Source organism: Felis catus, chromosome B1 (assembly GCF_018350175.1).
Source record: "Felis catus isolate Fca126 chromosome B1, F.catus_Fca126_mat1.0, whole genome shotgun sequence".
Lineage (NCBI taxonomy): Eukaryota > Metazoa > Chordata > Mammalia > Carnivora > Felidae > Felis > Felis catus.
In genome coordinates, this window is record NC_058371.1 from 76,911,416 (window position 1) to 76,924,784 (window position 13,369).

The following is a 13,369-nucleotide window of genomic DNA, read 5'->3' on the forward strand; positions in this document are numbered from 1 at the left end:
GAAACTAATCTAAATAATAATGTAAATCTCCATTTTTAAGGCATTTTAAATTACTTGAAATTTTGTTATAATATTAAAATGAAGTGTATTTGGGCCATATATGGAGGTTAGGTTGCCATTGATTGACTCATGTAATCATTCAGAAACATCTACTTTGTGCCAGACATTGTTCTAGAAAATGGAAATAGACTATACTTAAGTCTTTGTTCTAGTAGAACTTAGATTCCAGTGCTAAATAGAGGCAATAGAGAAGCAAGCAAGATACTATAATTGCATGTAATGATAAATGTTGTGAAGGCAATATGGTGAGTTTGGGGGGGCAAGAGGTGGTTATGGAGGCAGTGAGGTTTAGATCCAGTGGCTTCTCTAAGGAGGTAACATTGAAGCAAGAATCTAATGTAAGAATAAGCCAGTCATGTGAAGATTTGAGAGAAGAACATTCACATCAGAGGAGACAATAAATAAAAGGCCTCAAAGAAGAATGAATTGGGCTCATCAGTAAGTCCCAGATGTAAGACTTTGTAAACAATTGTAAAGAGCTTCCATGTTTATTATACATGTAGTGCAAAGCCACTGGATGGTTATTAAATGCATGTGATCTAATTTGTATTTTAAACTTTTTTAAAAAATATTTTTTCTTTGGCTCCTCTGGTCATAGTAGACTCTAGAAGTAAGATCAGGAGAGAAACCAAGTAGGAGAACACTATAGACTCTGGAGGTTTAAACCTGCTGGTTATGGTGAGGGAAAGAGGTACATGCAACCTCTGCTTTCAGAAAATCTTGAGAGTAATACCTACAGCTTTGTTCTCTCTTTTCCTGTTTACTTCTTTTGCTCTTATTTACACAGGTATTGGCTATGTGAAAGTAGATTTCCTTATCACCAGTTTTAAAACTGAAAGAAAGTTTGATTTGTTGTTTGGTTCTTAGAATTTTTGTTTTGTTTTTCAAAAAACATTGAGACTTGGAATTGTTCTTTCATTTTTAAATCCTTTGGTGCCAGAAATATAATTTTTAGAAAAATCAAAGTACATGCTTTTTGCCCATTATCACCCATTATTTTGCCCATCATTGAGGAATATAGATCTGTTTGCAGTTAAGATCTAGAAAATGGAAATAAAAATAGAAAAGAAAGTTTTCATAGGATAAATTCTTATTATTAATTATTTTTCCTTTCCTTGTTTATCCTGTCTTTGTCCCTCCAAAGCAGTATCATAATCACATGTCATTCTATTTGTATTGTTTAGTGGTGGTTACTTTTGAGAGCTGTAGCTTAATTGTTTACTTTGCTTTCATGGATTTTCATCACGTTTTGATAGTAAATATGTCTCATTTTCTTTATTAAATTAATATTAGGTGAAGTACTGGTGTGGAGAAATTCCACATCTGGTTTTCCTTTAACACCTTCATAATTAAGCTTTTGAAATGAACTTTTTAAAAGAAAAAACTTGAATAACAAAGCAACAAAGTGGCTTAGGACTAAAGACAGGATTACTCTGAGTTGGCAAAGCATTCTAAGCTATTGCGTCTGTCACATGGGATGACAAGAATTGTAACAAGTTACTCTGACAACCACCTACTCCATAGAGAGATTATGTTGAGTTCATTTGCAGGTTTGTGTTTAGCCTAGCTGACAAAATGATACTTAACCTCTTATACAGTCAGTCTTTGTGCTTTGTGAATGAGTGACTGTTGCCTTTAATAGTGACCTTAAAAGTGTGATTTTTTTAAAGCTATGAAATGAAATATATATATATTTTTTCATTTTATTGAAAAATAATTGACATACATCACTGTATAAGCTTAAGGCATACAGCATGATGGTTTGGTTTATATATATTGTGAAGTGATTGCCACAATATGTTCATGCATCTTCTCATATAGATACAATTTAAAAAAAATTTTTTACACATTTTTAAAACGTTTATTTTAAGCGAGAGAGTGGGGGAGGGGCAAAGAGAGAGAGGGAGAAAGAGAATCTCAAGCACGCTCCACGCTCAGCATAGAGCCCGACATGGGGCTCAATCACATGAACCAGAAGATCATGACCTAAGCTGAAATCAAGAATCAAACGCCCAACTGATGGAGCCAGCCAGGCTCCCCTCATATAGATAAATTTTTAGAAAATAGAACAAAAAAGGGGGGAAAATTTCTCCTTGAAATAAGAACTCTTAGGATTTACTGTAGATATATATTTTAAAGTATGTTAAAGGTACTTCTGCAGTAGAATCTAAAAAAAAAAGAAAACAGAAAACAAATTAATAAATAAAAGGCATAATCAGACCTATAAACAGAGAACAAACTGATGGTTACCAGAGGTCGAAGGTGGTGGGGGGTTGGGCAAAATTGGTAAAGGGGATAGGGAGATACAGGCTTGCAGTAAAAGGCACAGCATAAGGAATATAGTCAATGATACCGTAATAGCAATATAACGGGGTAGACGGTAGCTACCCTTGTGGTAAACATATAGCATAATGTATAAACTTGTTAAATCACTACGTTGTATGCCTGAAACCAGTGCAACATTGTGTTTCAACTCTACCTAAAAGAAAAACCCTCATATACATAAAAAATATTTCTGGTTACTCTAAAATCATTATTATATGAAACTGAATTGTGATCTGTAAGCATATAAGGTATTCTCTTGAGGTCTTCCTTCTTTTTAAGGTTTTATCTAAAACTTTACTTTCCATAAAATGATTCAAAACTCAGTCACTAAATAATGCAATGTGTATTTCCTGAAAAACAATAAATAGGATTACATCACTGCTTTTAAAAGCTCAAAATATATTTGTAAGTAAATGTTTTATAATTTTCCTCTACTTTTTCATTAAGCTTCCTTTCCATACATTGCAAGATGTTTTCTTAGTTTCCCTCCAGATTGTTTCAGTATATGTTTTTTCAATATTTAGAAATTATTTTTCTTAATAGGGTGTTTTCTATTTTATTCAAGAGGAAAAACAACAAGAAAAAAATTCAACTGCTGTTACTTACTTGGGCTTATTTTTTTTCTCACTAGATCCTGGCATATACAGAAGGGTTGCATGGAAAATGGCTGTTCACAGAGATACGATCAATCTTTTCTCGCCGTTATCTTTTGCAAAATACAGCCCTGGAGATCTTTATGGCAAACAGAGGTAATATGTTTCAGAAGTAAATTGTTGTAAAGCTAACCTCCACCTCTTTCAGATTTCATTTTTGAACATACCATATAGTTCCCAGTTAGGTAGTGATTTGTAGTCTAATCTCTGTCATACTGACCTCGTTTTTTGAACCACATGCATCTTCATGGGTTTTTCCCCTTGATCATTCTTAGAATTATTTGTAGTAATTTTAGTTTTTTGGCCATATCATAGATTAGTGCAAAATTTTCTAAATATGGTGAATAACTAACCATTTAATCAGTTGAAGAGTTTTGGTATTCTCAATATTGCTCTGATGCTTAAACTCCTCCTGGAAGGTAGATGCATTTAGAAAGGGGAGAGGGTAATCAAATGATTCATATATTTATTCAATCTTTTGTCTTATCTATTGCCATTTATAAAGGGACCATCAGAAAATGGTACTCAAGTGTCCTGGTTGCTTTGTATTACATCATTCTTGAAAGAACTAAAATTCAATTTGTGGGTTTAAAATGGAACTTGGTAAAATTCATTAAGACAAGAAGGAGAGACAAGGTGAACTTGAAGTAAAAGCATTGTTGGGTATGAGTGGAGGCATACAAGGGAAAATAATATAAAGCCTAGTGACTTCCTGTGCTTACTCCTTATACATAAGTAGATTAAAGTTTTATTTTCTCTTTCTATAATCTACAAGTTGTCATTTAAAAAAGTCTACACATAATAATGTATATTCCATGCACACATTATTTTCCCTGTATGGAATCATGTGTCTTTAGAATACAAATTTCTTTAGGTAAAGATGTTTTTCCCTTTCCTATTTGGTCTCCTCTTCTATACATACCTCTTCTTCGTAATGTGAACATTATTTTTTCAGGCAAATAACCAAGTGAATGTTTCATGCTTTAGTTCAGCCTACATTCTTGCTGTCCCAAAGAGATTTTGTTTCAGTATTACAATATTTATTACTTGCTCATCCTCATTCATTTTTCTCCTTTAAAATTTCTTATGCATCCTTGCTATTGTATGTGTGTTTTTCTTTTGCCTTTCCCCCATGGCCTTGGGTTATCTGCCATAACTTAATGTTAATTTTGTTGTTGTTGTTTTCCCTATATTCAATGTAATAACGGGTATGTAAGGATGGCATATTAAAAAGATATGTTGGATATGTATATGTCAGTTCCAAATATGTTTTAGATACTTAGTGAATGACCATGTTATTTTCTTTACCTGAAACTTCTTGGTAATGTCAGTATTCAAAGCTATACCAAATTGACAAATTTTTTTTGGAGTGAATTTTTTTAAGCTAGGTAGAGAATAAGGATCGTTTTCTAGATGAGTACTTATTTCAAGCTTATATATGGTCATGATATTGCAATTAATGTAGTTAAAATTTTAAGACTATCCAATTTGATATCTTCGAACTTTTCTCTCCTGATTCTGACTTTCTTATTTTCATATTTCTTAAGGATGGAAATTTATAGATGACTATAATTAACATTTATATACTGAATATTTTTATGTATATTTATATATTTCTTGATATTCTCAAAATGTGTAATTATTGAAATAGAAATGATTAGAAGACATTTAAATTTGAATATCTATAGAGAAGTTTTTCCTTTAGGTCATTCTATTTTATGTGAAAATATAAATTAAAAACATAAACATTGTAAAGAGAATAATTTTTAAACTGTTAATTATTGGAAATAAATAAAAGTGAGAATTTAGCACCTATATCTGTAATCTTGGTGTTAGATTGTTAGCTATAAAACTTAAAACCTTAAATATTTATTTATAGAAACTCAAAGATACATATATTTAACTTGTTAAAATTCAATTTTGTAAATTCAAAGTTGTAGTTAGATAATCTCAGCTTCATTTCACATTAGTGCAACAACAATTTTTAGAACTTCTGACAGCATTTAGAGAAAACTGTTTATGGTTCAGGAGTTTGTAAGTAAAATGACTATCACCTCTGAAAAATTAATGCTAAAACTTGATATGCACTATAATAAAAGTAATATGGCAAGAATTGTATACCTTAACTAAGAGTAAATATTTATTAGACCAAGAAGTTAGTTTTCCAAAAAGGAAGCTGTATCGTGTTCTAATTTTTCAAAATTACTTTTCATAGTTGCTGTAATGTTCAATTTCCCAGACCCGGCAACAGTAAAGAAAGTAGTTAACTATCTTCCTCGTGTTGGTATTGGAACCAGTTTTGGGTTGCCTCAAACCAGGTACTGTTTTATGAGAAAATTTTGGAAAGTAATCTGTGTTAATATTTTTTCTTACTTGTTTTTAAATGCATAACCTTCTGTTGTATGTTTCATAGTAATGATGATTATTAATGCTTTGAGTCAGCTGAACCTCTGTCTGAAAAAACTAGAAAAAGAGGATCAAATGTAAACCAAAGTAGGTTGAAACAAAACATAAACATAAAAGCAGAACATTCATCAAATATGAACAGAAACAGTGAAGAAAAATCAATACAATGAAAAGTTGTTTCTCTGAAAGGATTAATAAATGTAGTGTGTATATATATATATATATATATATATATATATATATATATATATATATGACTTATGAAGAAGAAGAAGACACAAAGTGCCAACATCAAGAATGGAAGAGGGGATATCACAACAGATCCTATAGATATTAAAAGGAAAATACTGACATATTATGAACAAACCTGTGCTACTTAGACAAGTTAGATGAAATGGACAGATTCCTTAAGAAATAGGTAACGTTAATACCTCTACAGAGGAAAGTGAATTTATAGTTAAAGGTCTTCTGAGCTAGAGAATATTCCTAGCTCAAATGGTTTCATTGACAAATTCTATAAAACATTTGATGAAAAAATATCATTTCTAAACAAACTATTACAGAAAATAGAAAAGAAGGATAACATTTTAAAGGTATTCTATGAGGCCAGGGTTACATGAATTCCAAACCCACATGAAAGCGTTACCAGAAAAGGAAACTACTGATCATCTTGATTGGAAAAGAAGAAATAAAACTGTCTTATCAAGTCTGCTTTTCATAGGCTGCTTGAATGTTTGCATGACATGGGTGCTGACTTTCCCAGAGTAAGTGATCCAAAAGAGAATGAGTCAGAAGCCCCAATGTCTTTTTGTGACCTACCCTTGATAGGTAGAGTAGGATATTAATTCTGCTACATTGTGTTTATCATAAATGAGTCATTAAATACAGCCCAGGCTCCAGAGAAGGGGAAAGCTCCACTTCTTCAAGTGGAAGGAAGGTATCAAAGAATTTATGGACATATTTAAAACTACCACAGGGTATAACTCTTATGCAAAGAGGGCACCAAAATTGGCCTTTCTAGATTATAAGCAATAGTTGCTTTTTAATGCCAGTGAAGATTTTGATTAGATAGTTTTATAATTTAGTGAGGAATTTCAGGTTCAGGATGAACCTTACAACCTTAGAATGGCATAGTAAATTTCTTTATCTAAATAGCTTTATTCATCAACTAATATGTGTTATCATACTTGGGAAATCTTAATGATTTCCCACAGTTAATGGAAACTAGAAGTCGGTTAATTGATTAAATTAGCAATTTAAATAGATCTTAAAAACTTAGAGTGTGCCTGTCATCTAGCAGTGTGCAAGATAGATACCATCTTACCCATGCATGTTTTAACAAATATGCAAACAAAATAAATAATTGTGTAAGTGACAGGAGGGATATAATTAGGGTGTTGTAATAATGATTAGTGGAATAGAGATGGGATGGTTTGGATTAGGTAGTCAGAAATATCTTCCTGTGTGACTTTTAAGTTTTGATTTGAAAGAACAGAACCAGCTTACCTTTGAAAGAGGGAATAGCATATGCAAAGGCCCTGTAATAAGGTGAAGTTCCTTAAAAAACAAATATGCAAACAAAAGAATGTTTTAAGGAGTGTTGGAAGGCAGATATCATTGGAATTTAGTGATTTTGAGAAGAGAGGGTCAGTTCAGGGACAGGAATTTATTGTGGAAATCCAGGTGATATTTGGTGCTGATAGTGCAGTTGAAGAGAGACATTCTTGTTTAGAAATTTTGAGGACATACAGTTTGTATGACTTAGAGATGTTAGGTAATGAGGGTAAGAGAGGGGATGTCCAGCATGTTTTGCCAAGTTTCAGTTTAATCTGCTGAGTGGCACTTACTGATATTGGGAACAGTGGAGAAGAAATAGTTGTATATATATATATATCTCCCTAAGGGTGGGGTTGGGGTTGTCGGGAGGAGGTGGGTGGACAGATTATGAGAAGTTTAGTTTTAGATCTATTGAAATTGAAACTCCTGAGAGATGTCCCTACTGAAATATTGAATGGGAAGTTAGAGCTCAAGAGAAAAGTACAGTATTTGGGAAACACTTAATGTTGAAAGACTGAATGCTTTCCCCTAAGATCAGGAAGGCTAGAATGTCTCTCATTTTCACCATTTCTATCAATATTGGAGATTTCAGCCTGTACAGCAAGAAATGCAGAGAAGGAGGGAGCAGTTAAAGGCATCCAGATTGGAAAGGGGGGAAAATGTCTTTATTCCTAGACGACAAAAGAAGTGTAAGATTTGTACAATTAAAACTATAAAATATGGCTGATAGAAATTAAAGGCATATCAAATACACGGAGGCATTCCATATTTATGGATCAGAAGATATTCAGCATGATTAAGATGTCAGTTTTCTCAGATCTATAAATCCAGTGCAATCCCTGTCAAAATCTAGCATACTTATTTGGAGATATCGAGAAGCTGAAATGCAGTGGATTAGAATTACCAAAATATTGAAACAGAAGAACAAAATTAGATGACTCCCACTACCTGATTTCAAAACAAAAACTAACTATAAAGCCACAATGATCAATATGGTCTGGTGTTTATAAAAAGATAGGCATATAAATCAATGAAATAAAATTGAGACTACAGAAATAAACCCTGCATTTATGATCAGTTATTTTTCAACAAAGGTGCTAATACAATTCAGTGAGGGAAGGATCATCTTTAAATAGTGCTGAGACAATGGATAGTTACATGCAAGAAAATGAACTTCAACACTTACCACACAGCATTCATAAAAAAAATAGCTCAAAGTATGTCATAGAACTATATTTAAGAGCTAAAACTAATTTTTTTAGTACCAACGAATTTATGATATAGGAGAAAAGCTTCATGACCCTGGAGTAGGCCAAGAGTTATCAGATTTGACACCAAAAGCATAATCCATAAAAGATAAAATCGAGAAATTGGATATAATAAAAATTTAAAACTGTTGTGCTTTAAAGGATACCACTAAGTATATGATAAGAGAAGCTATAGACTGAGAAAATATTTGTACATAATGTGTCTTATAAAGATCTTGTATATTCAGAATGTATACAGAACTCTCACAACTCAATAAGTAACCTTAATGAATACAGGAAGAAAAGATTTAAATAGTCATTTCACCAATGAAGGTACACAACTGGCTAATAAGCCATGACAAGTTGCTCAACAATGTACATTAAAACTATAATAAGATACCATTTTACACTCACTGGAATGGTTATAGTAAAAAATATATACAATAGCAAGTATTGGCAGAGATGTGGAAAATTGGAACTCCATATATTGCTTGTTGAAATGGAAAACAATTTGGCAAATTTCTTTAAATTTATTTATTTATTTATTTATTTATTTATTTATTTATTTATTTATTTATTTGGCAAATTCTTAAGAAGTTAAACTAAACCCAACTTACAACTCAGCATTTACACCCTTGGGATTCTACAACCCCCCCCCTCCCAAAATGAAAACATATGTTCATATAAAGACATATTTGTGAATATTCATAGTAATACAAAGTAGAATAATAATAAGAATCTAAAACTGGAAAAAATTTAAATATCCATCAGCTGGTGAATGGATTTTTAAAATGTGGTATATTCCATACTCATAGGCTGGAATACTATTCAGCAATCAAAAGAAATGAATTACTAATCACATGCTGCCACATTGATAAATCTCAAAAACATGGTTAGTGAAGAAGCCTGATGCAGACTTCATGATGAGGGATTCCATTTATCTGAAATGTCCAGAAAAGGCAAGTTTATAGAGACAGAAAGCATATTGATAGTTGCATAGAGCTAAGGATAGGAACAGGGATTAACTAGTCACAAGGCAAGTTTTTGTGGTGGTGAAATGTTCTGAAGTACATTGTGGTGATAATCTCACAACTCTAGAAGTTTATTAATAAATCATTGAATAGTATACTTACATGGATAAATTTTATGGTATGTAAATTATACCTTTGAAAATAACACTGAAAAAAATATAGTTACCTTGTCCTTGGTTCTAGACTCTAAATGTAATAATTAATCCTGCCACCTGTTTTCCACTGTTACTTAGTATTAGTTGCATCTTTTGTTACTTACATTGCATTCAGAAAACATAGAAAACCTGGTCTTCTATTACTAAGCTGTACAAAAAAAAAAAATTATAGTTTCTCTTACCTTTATCCCACCCCATGAATAGACACCTAAAGAGTTTAGAATCCTTCTTTCCCTTGTCATAAAGAGTATATAAGAATAATATTAAATTTAAAATGTACAAAGGTATTATCTTTAAGAAAACTATTAATAAAGATGTGCATACAATTTTAGATACATTTCTCAATTACTATAACTTCTTTTATATCAGTAAATCAGTAAGTTATTAATCATACTATTATTGATCAACACTTATGGAACCTAGATATTAATAATGGCTTACTTTGTTGGGATGAGTACTGGGTGTTGTATGGAAACCGATTTGACAATAAATTATATTTAAAAAATAATGGCTTACTTTAATGCATACAACATGTATCATGGACCTGTGGCCATTCCAAATCATGTAACCATTAACTGTGCATTGAAGTATTTCTTCTATTCATTAGTATAACATGAATAGAACTTTTCACAGTATACAGATATCATTTTGTATATCAAATGTATAGAATAAGCACAGATATTATTTTTGTGATGTAATTAAGCTTAAATCAGTTCTACACCAAATTCTGTTTTTTGCAGGCGTATTTCATTAGCTAGTCCACGTCAGCTTTTTAAAGCTTCTAATATGACCCAGCGATGGCAACATAGAGAGATTTCAAATTTTGAGTACTTGATGTTTCTCAACACGATAGCAGGTAATCTGGGCTCACGTTTTGACTTATTTCAAATGATAAATTATTTTTTTTGAATGATAGATTATTATTGTGATATTATTTTGAGTACTAGTATAAGTAGCTTACTTTTATTTTCCTTTTTAAAAGTTTATTTATTTATTATGGGGAGGGCAGAGGGAGAAAGAGAGAATCACCACTGCAGAGCCTGACTCGGGGCTCGAACTCACAAACTGTGAGATCATGGCCTGAGACGAAGTCAGCTGCTTAACCGACTTGAGCCACCCAGGTGCCCCTTACTTTTATTTTCATTATTACTACATGAGTACCTTATCAAGAGTAATTTTGGTAATAGAGTTTATGGTTTTACATATAAACAGCTGGCTATTTGAATAAATTAAAAATGGGTGTACACCCATTATACTTTTTCCAAAAATATCAAATGAAAATTTACAATCTTACTAATATAGTAAGAATGGATGCATTATGGAATAGTAGAAATGAAAAGCCATATAAAATCTTAACCTGTTAATAACGTAATTATGAATATTATGCAAAATGCACCATGGAAAAAAGCAAACTGTGGGTAAAATGTTAAGTAAAGGAATACTTATATTATGAGCCATATAAGAAAATCTGAAGAGTAAATGGCTCTATGAAAGGTCTGTAATCATGTAGTATTACTGAACATCACCCACTGAAGCACTTACATTTGAAAGAGAGTAAGAATAGAAATGTGTCGTTACTTTTCATTTGTGATAACTAGAATGAAGAAAACATTGAATGTATTTGTGTGACATTTGAGATTCACTTCCACAAACTGACACAGTTTGTATTTGAGGCACAAAGATACCGAGAGAAGTTATTTTAAGTATGTATATAAGCATTTACATGATTCTATAGCAAAGGGGTATTCAAAGTGCTAGGGGGACTAAAAGGGCAGAGAGAAAGGGAAATTCTGTTATACTCATCCGGTTTATGGGAGTAAGGAAAAAATTAGGAAAGATTTCATGTTCGTATAAGGATGGATTTTACTTTAGGAGCACCTGGGTGGCTCACTCAGTTAAGCGTCTGACTTTGGCTCAGGTCACGATCTCATGGTTCATGGAATCGAGCCCCGCATCTGGCTCTGTGCTGACAGCTCAGAGCCTGGAGCCTGCTTCGGATTCTGTGTCTCTGTCTCTCTTTCTCTCTTTGCCCCTCCCCCACTCACATTCTGTCTCTCTCTCAAAAACAAATAAACATTAAAAAAATTTAAAAGGGGGTGCCTGTGTGGCTCAGTCGGTTGAGCGTCCGACTTCGGCTCAGGTCATGATCTCGCGGTCTGTGAGTTCGAGCCCCGCGTCGGGCTCTGTGCTGGCAGCTCAGAGCCTGGAGCCTGTTTCAGATTCTGTGTCTCCCTCTCTCTGACCCTCCCCCGTTCATGCCCTGTCTCTCCCTGTCTCAAAAATAAATAAACGTTAAAAAAAAATTTTTTTTTTAATTAAAAAAAATTTTTTTTTTAATTAAAAAAAAAATTTAAAGTAAAGGATGGATATTACTTTAGCAGAGGTGGTAGTTGGAGATTAGAGGCGATGCCATGTAAAACTGAAGGCATAAGGAAGCATATAAAGATGGGAAAATATGAACTATAGCTAGAGAATGATTAATGGTATAGTTCATATATATGTATATGCATGTGCACATGTAAAGCATGTATTCATAAAAGTATAATGAGAAAGAAAATTAAAAAGTTGTTATGGAGATACATTGTACAAGATTTTCTGTCAGTTTGAGGAGTTAGCAGCCAATTCATTGGGAAGCTTGCAAGATTTTGAACAAATAAGTGATATTAGAACTCTATGGAAAATTAACTTGCAGGCAGAATGAAGGATAAACTGGAGTGGAGAGAAACTTGGCAGAGAGCAGAGTTAAGAAGTAATTGTATATAAAAAAAGGGGACTTGCATTAAAGAGGTGACAGTGGGAATTTAAGGATTAAATAACATAAGATTTACAAGGTACAAAACATTTGACATCCAGATGACTGAATGTAGGGGGTAAATGGGAAGAAAGTGTTACAAAAGGCTTCCAGGCTTCTGGCCTGAATCATTAGGAAAATGGTGGTGCCATTAACAGAAAGGAAGTCAGAAAAGATTGATCTAGGGAAAGATGATGATTTTAATTTGTAGCTAAACATCCGAATTAAGATATTAAAAATATTTTTTAGAAGTATAGGTCAAAGAGGGTATTTGGAATTTGGAGATAGGACATGGAATTTCATCTGCATAGATTGGGAATCACCAGGAATTAGTTGAGATTACCAAGACAAATAATACAGAAAGCAGTGAGACAAGGTCTAGGATTGTTCTTGTGCATGGCAAGAAGACAAAGGGAAAGTTAGTAAAGAAGAGAATGAGTGATCCCAGAGTTTATAGACTCTGGGATCTATAGACAGAAAGGTCTTGGTCACTTGTATCAAATGTATTAGAGAGGTACAAGAGAATTAAGAATGAGTACAGGCGATGCCTTTAGCTTTGGCATTTGGGAACGTGTTGGTTACCTTTGGGGTTTATTTTATTACTTTAAACTTTATTTTGAGAGAGGGAGAGAGGGGAGAGAGAGAGAGAGAGAGAGAGAGAGAGAGAGAGAGAGAGAGAGAGAGAGAGAGAATGTGACCTGGGGAGGGGCAGAGAGAGAGGGAGAGAGAGAGAATCCCAAGCAGGCTCCTGAGCCTGATGCAGGGTTCGAACTCACAAACCATGAGATCATGACCTGAGCTGACGTCAAGAGTTGGGCACTTAACTGACTCAGCCACCACCCAGGTGCCCCTCTAGGGGTTCATTTTAAAAGCAAACAAAAAAGGTTGATTATAAGAACTGAATGGTTGGAGATGAAATGAGAACATTAGATATAGATGATAGTCTTCTTGTATAATAGTAGAGAGAATGGATTAGGCAAAGGTGAGAAACCATCAAAGGGGGACAGAGAGGAACAGTAACAGTGCAAGTTACGAGTGAGATAGGCTCGAGCTCAGGTGAAGGAATTACAGCTCACAAAGTATAAAAGCACTGTTAGAGAAGGTTGGAAGAGAGGGAGTATTATGGAAATGGGAATTTAAGGGC

The 13,369-nt window shown here is 33.2% G+C and overlaps 1 protein-coding gene across 9 annotated transcripts in view; it reads left to right on the forward strand.

The window, feature by feature from the left end:
• The window catches only part of LRBA (LPS responsive beige-like anchor protein), a 775,946-nt gene that overhangs the window by 566,209 nt on the left and 196,368 nt on the right, over nucleotides 1-13,369 (forward strand). For all 9 annotated transcript variants that reach the window (XM_023252764.2, XM_045056857.1, XM_023252765.2 and 6 more), the window contains 3 exons: nucleotides 3,017-3,134; nucleotides 5,254-5,356; nucleotides 10,175-10,290. In XM_023252764.2, the coding sequence (XP_023108532.2) occupies nucleotides 3,017-3,134; nucleotides 5,254-5,356; nucleotides 10,175-10,290 (337 nt within the window). The remainder of the gene's footprint in view (nucleotides 1-3,016; nucleotides 3,135-5,253; nucleotides 5,357-10,174; nucleotides 10,291-13,369) is intronic.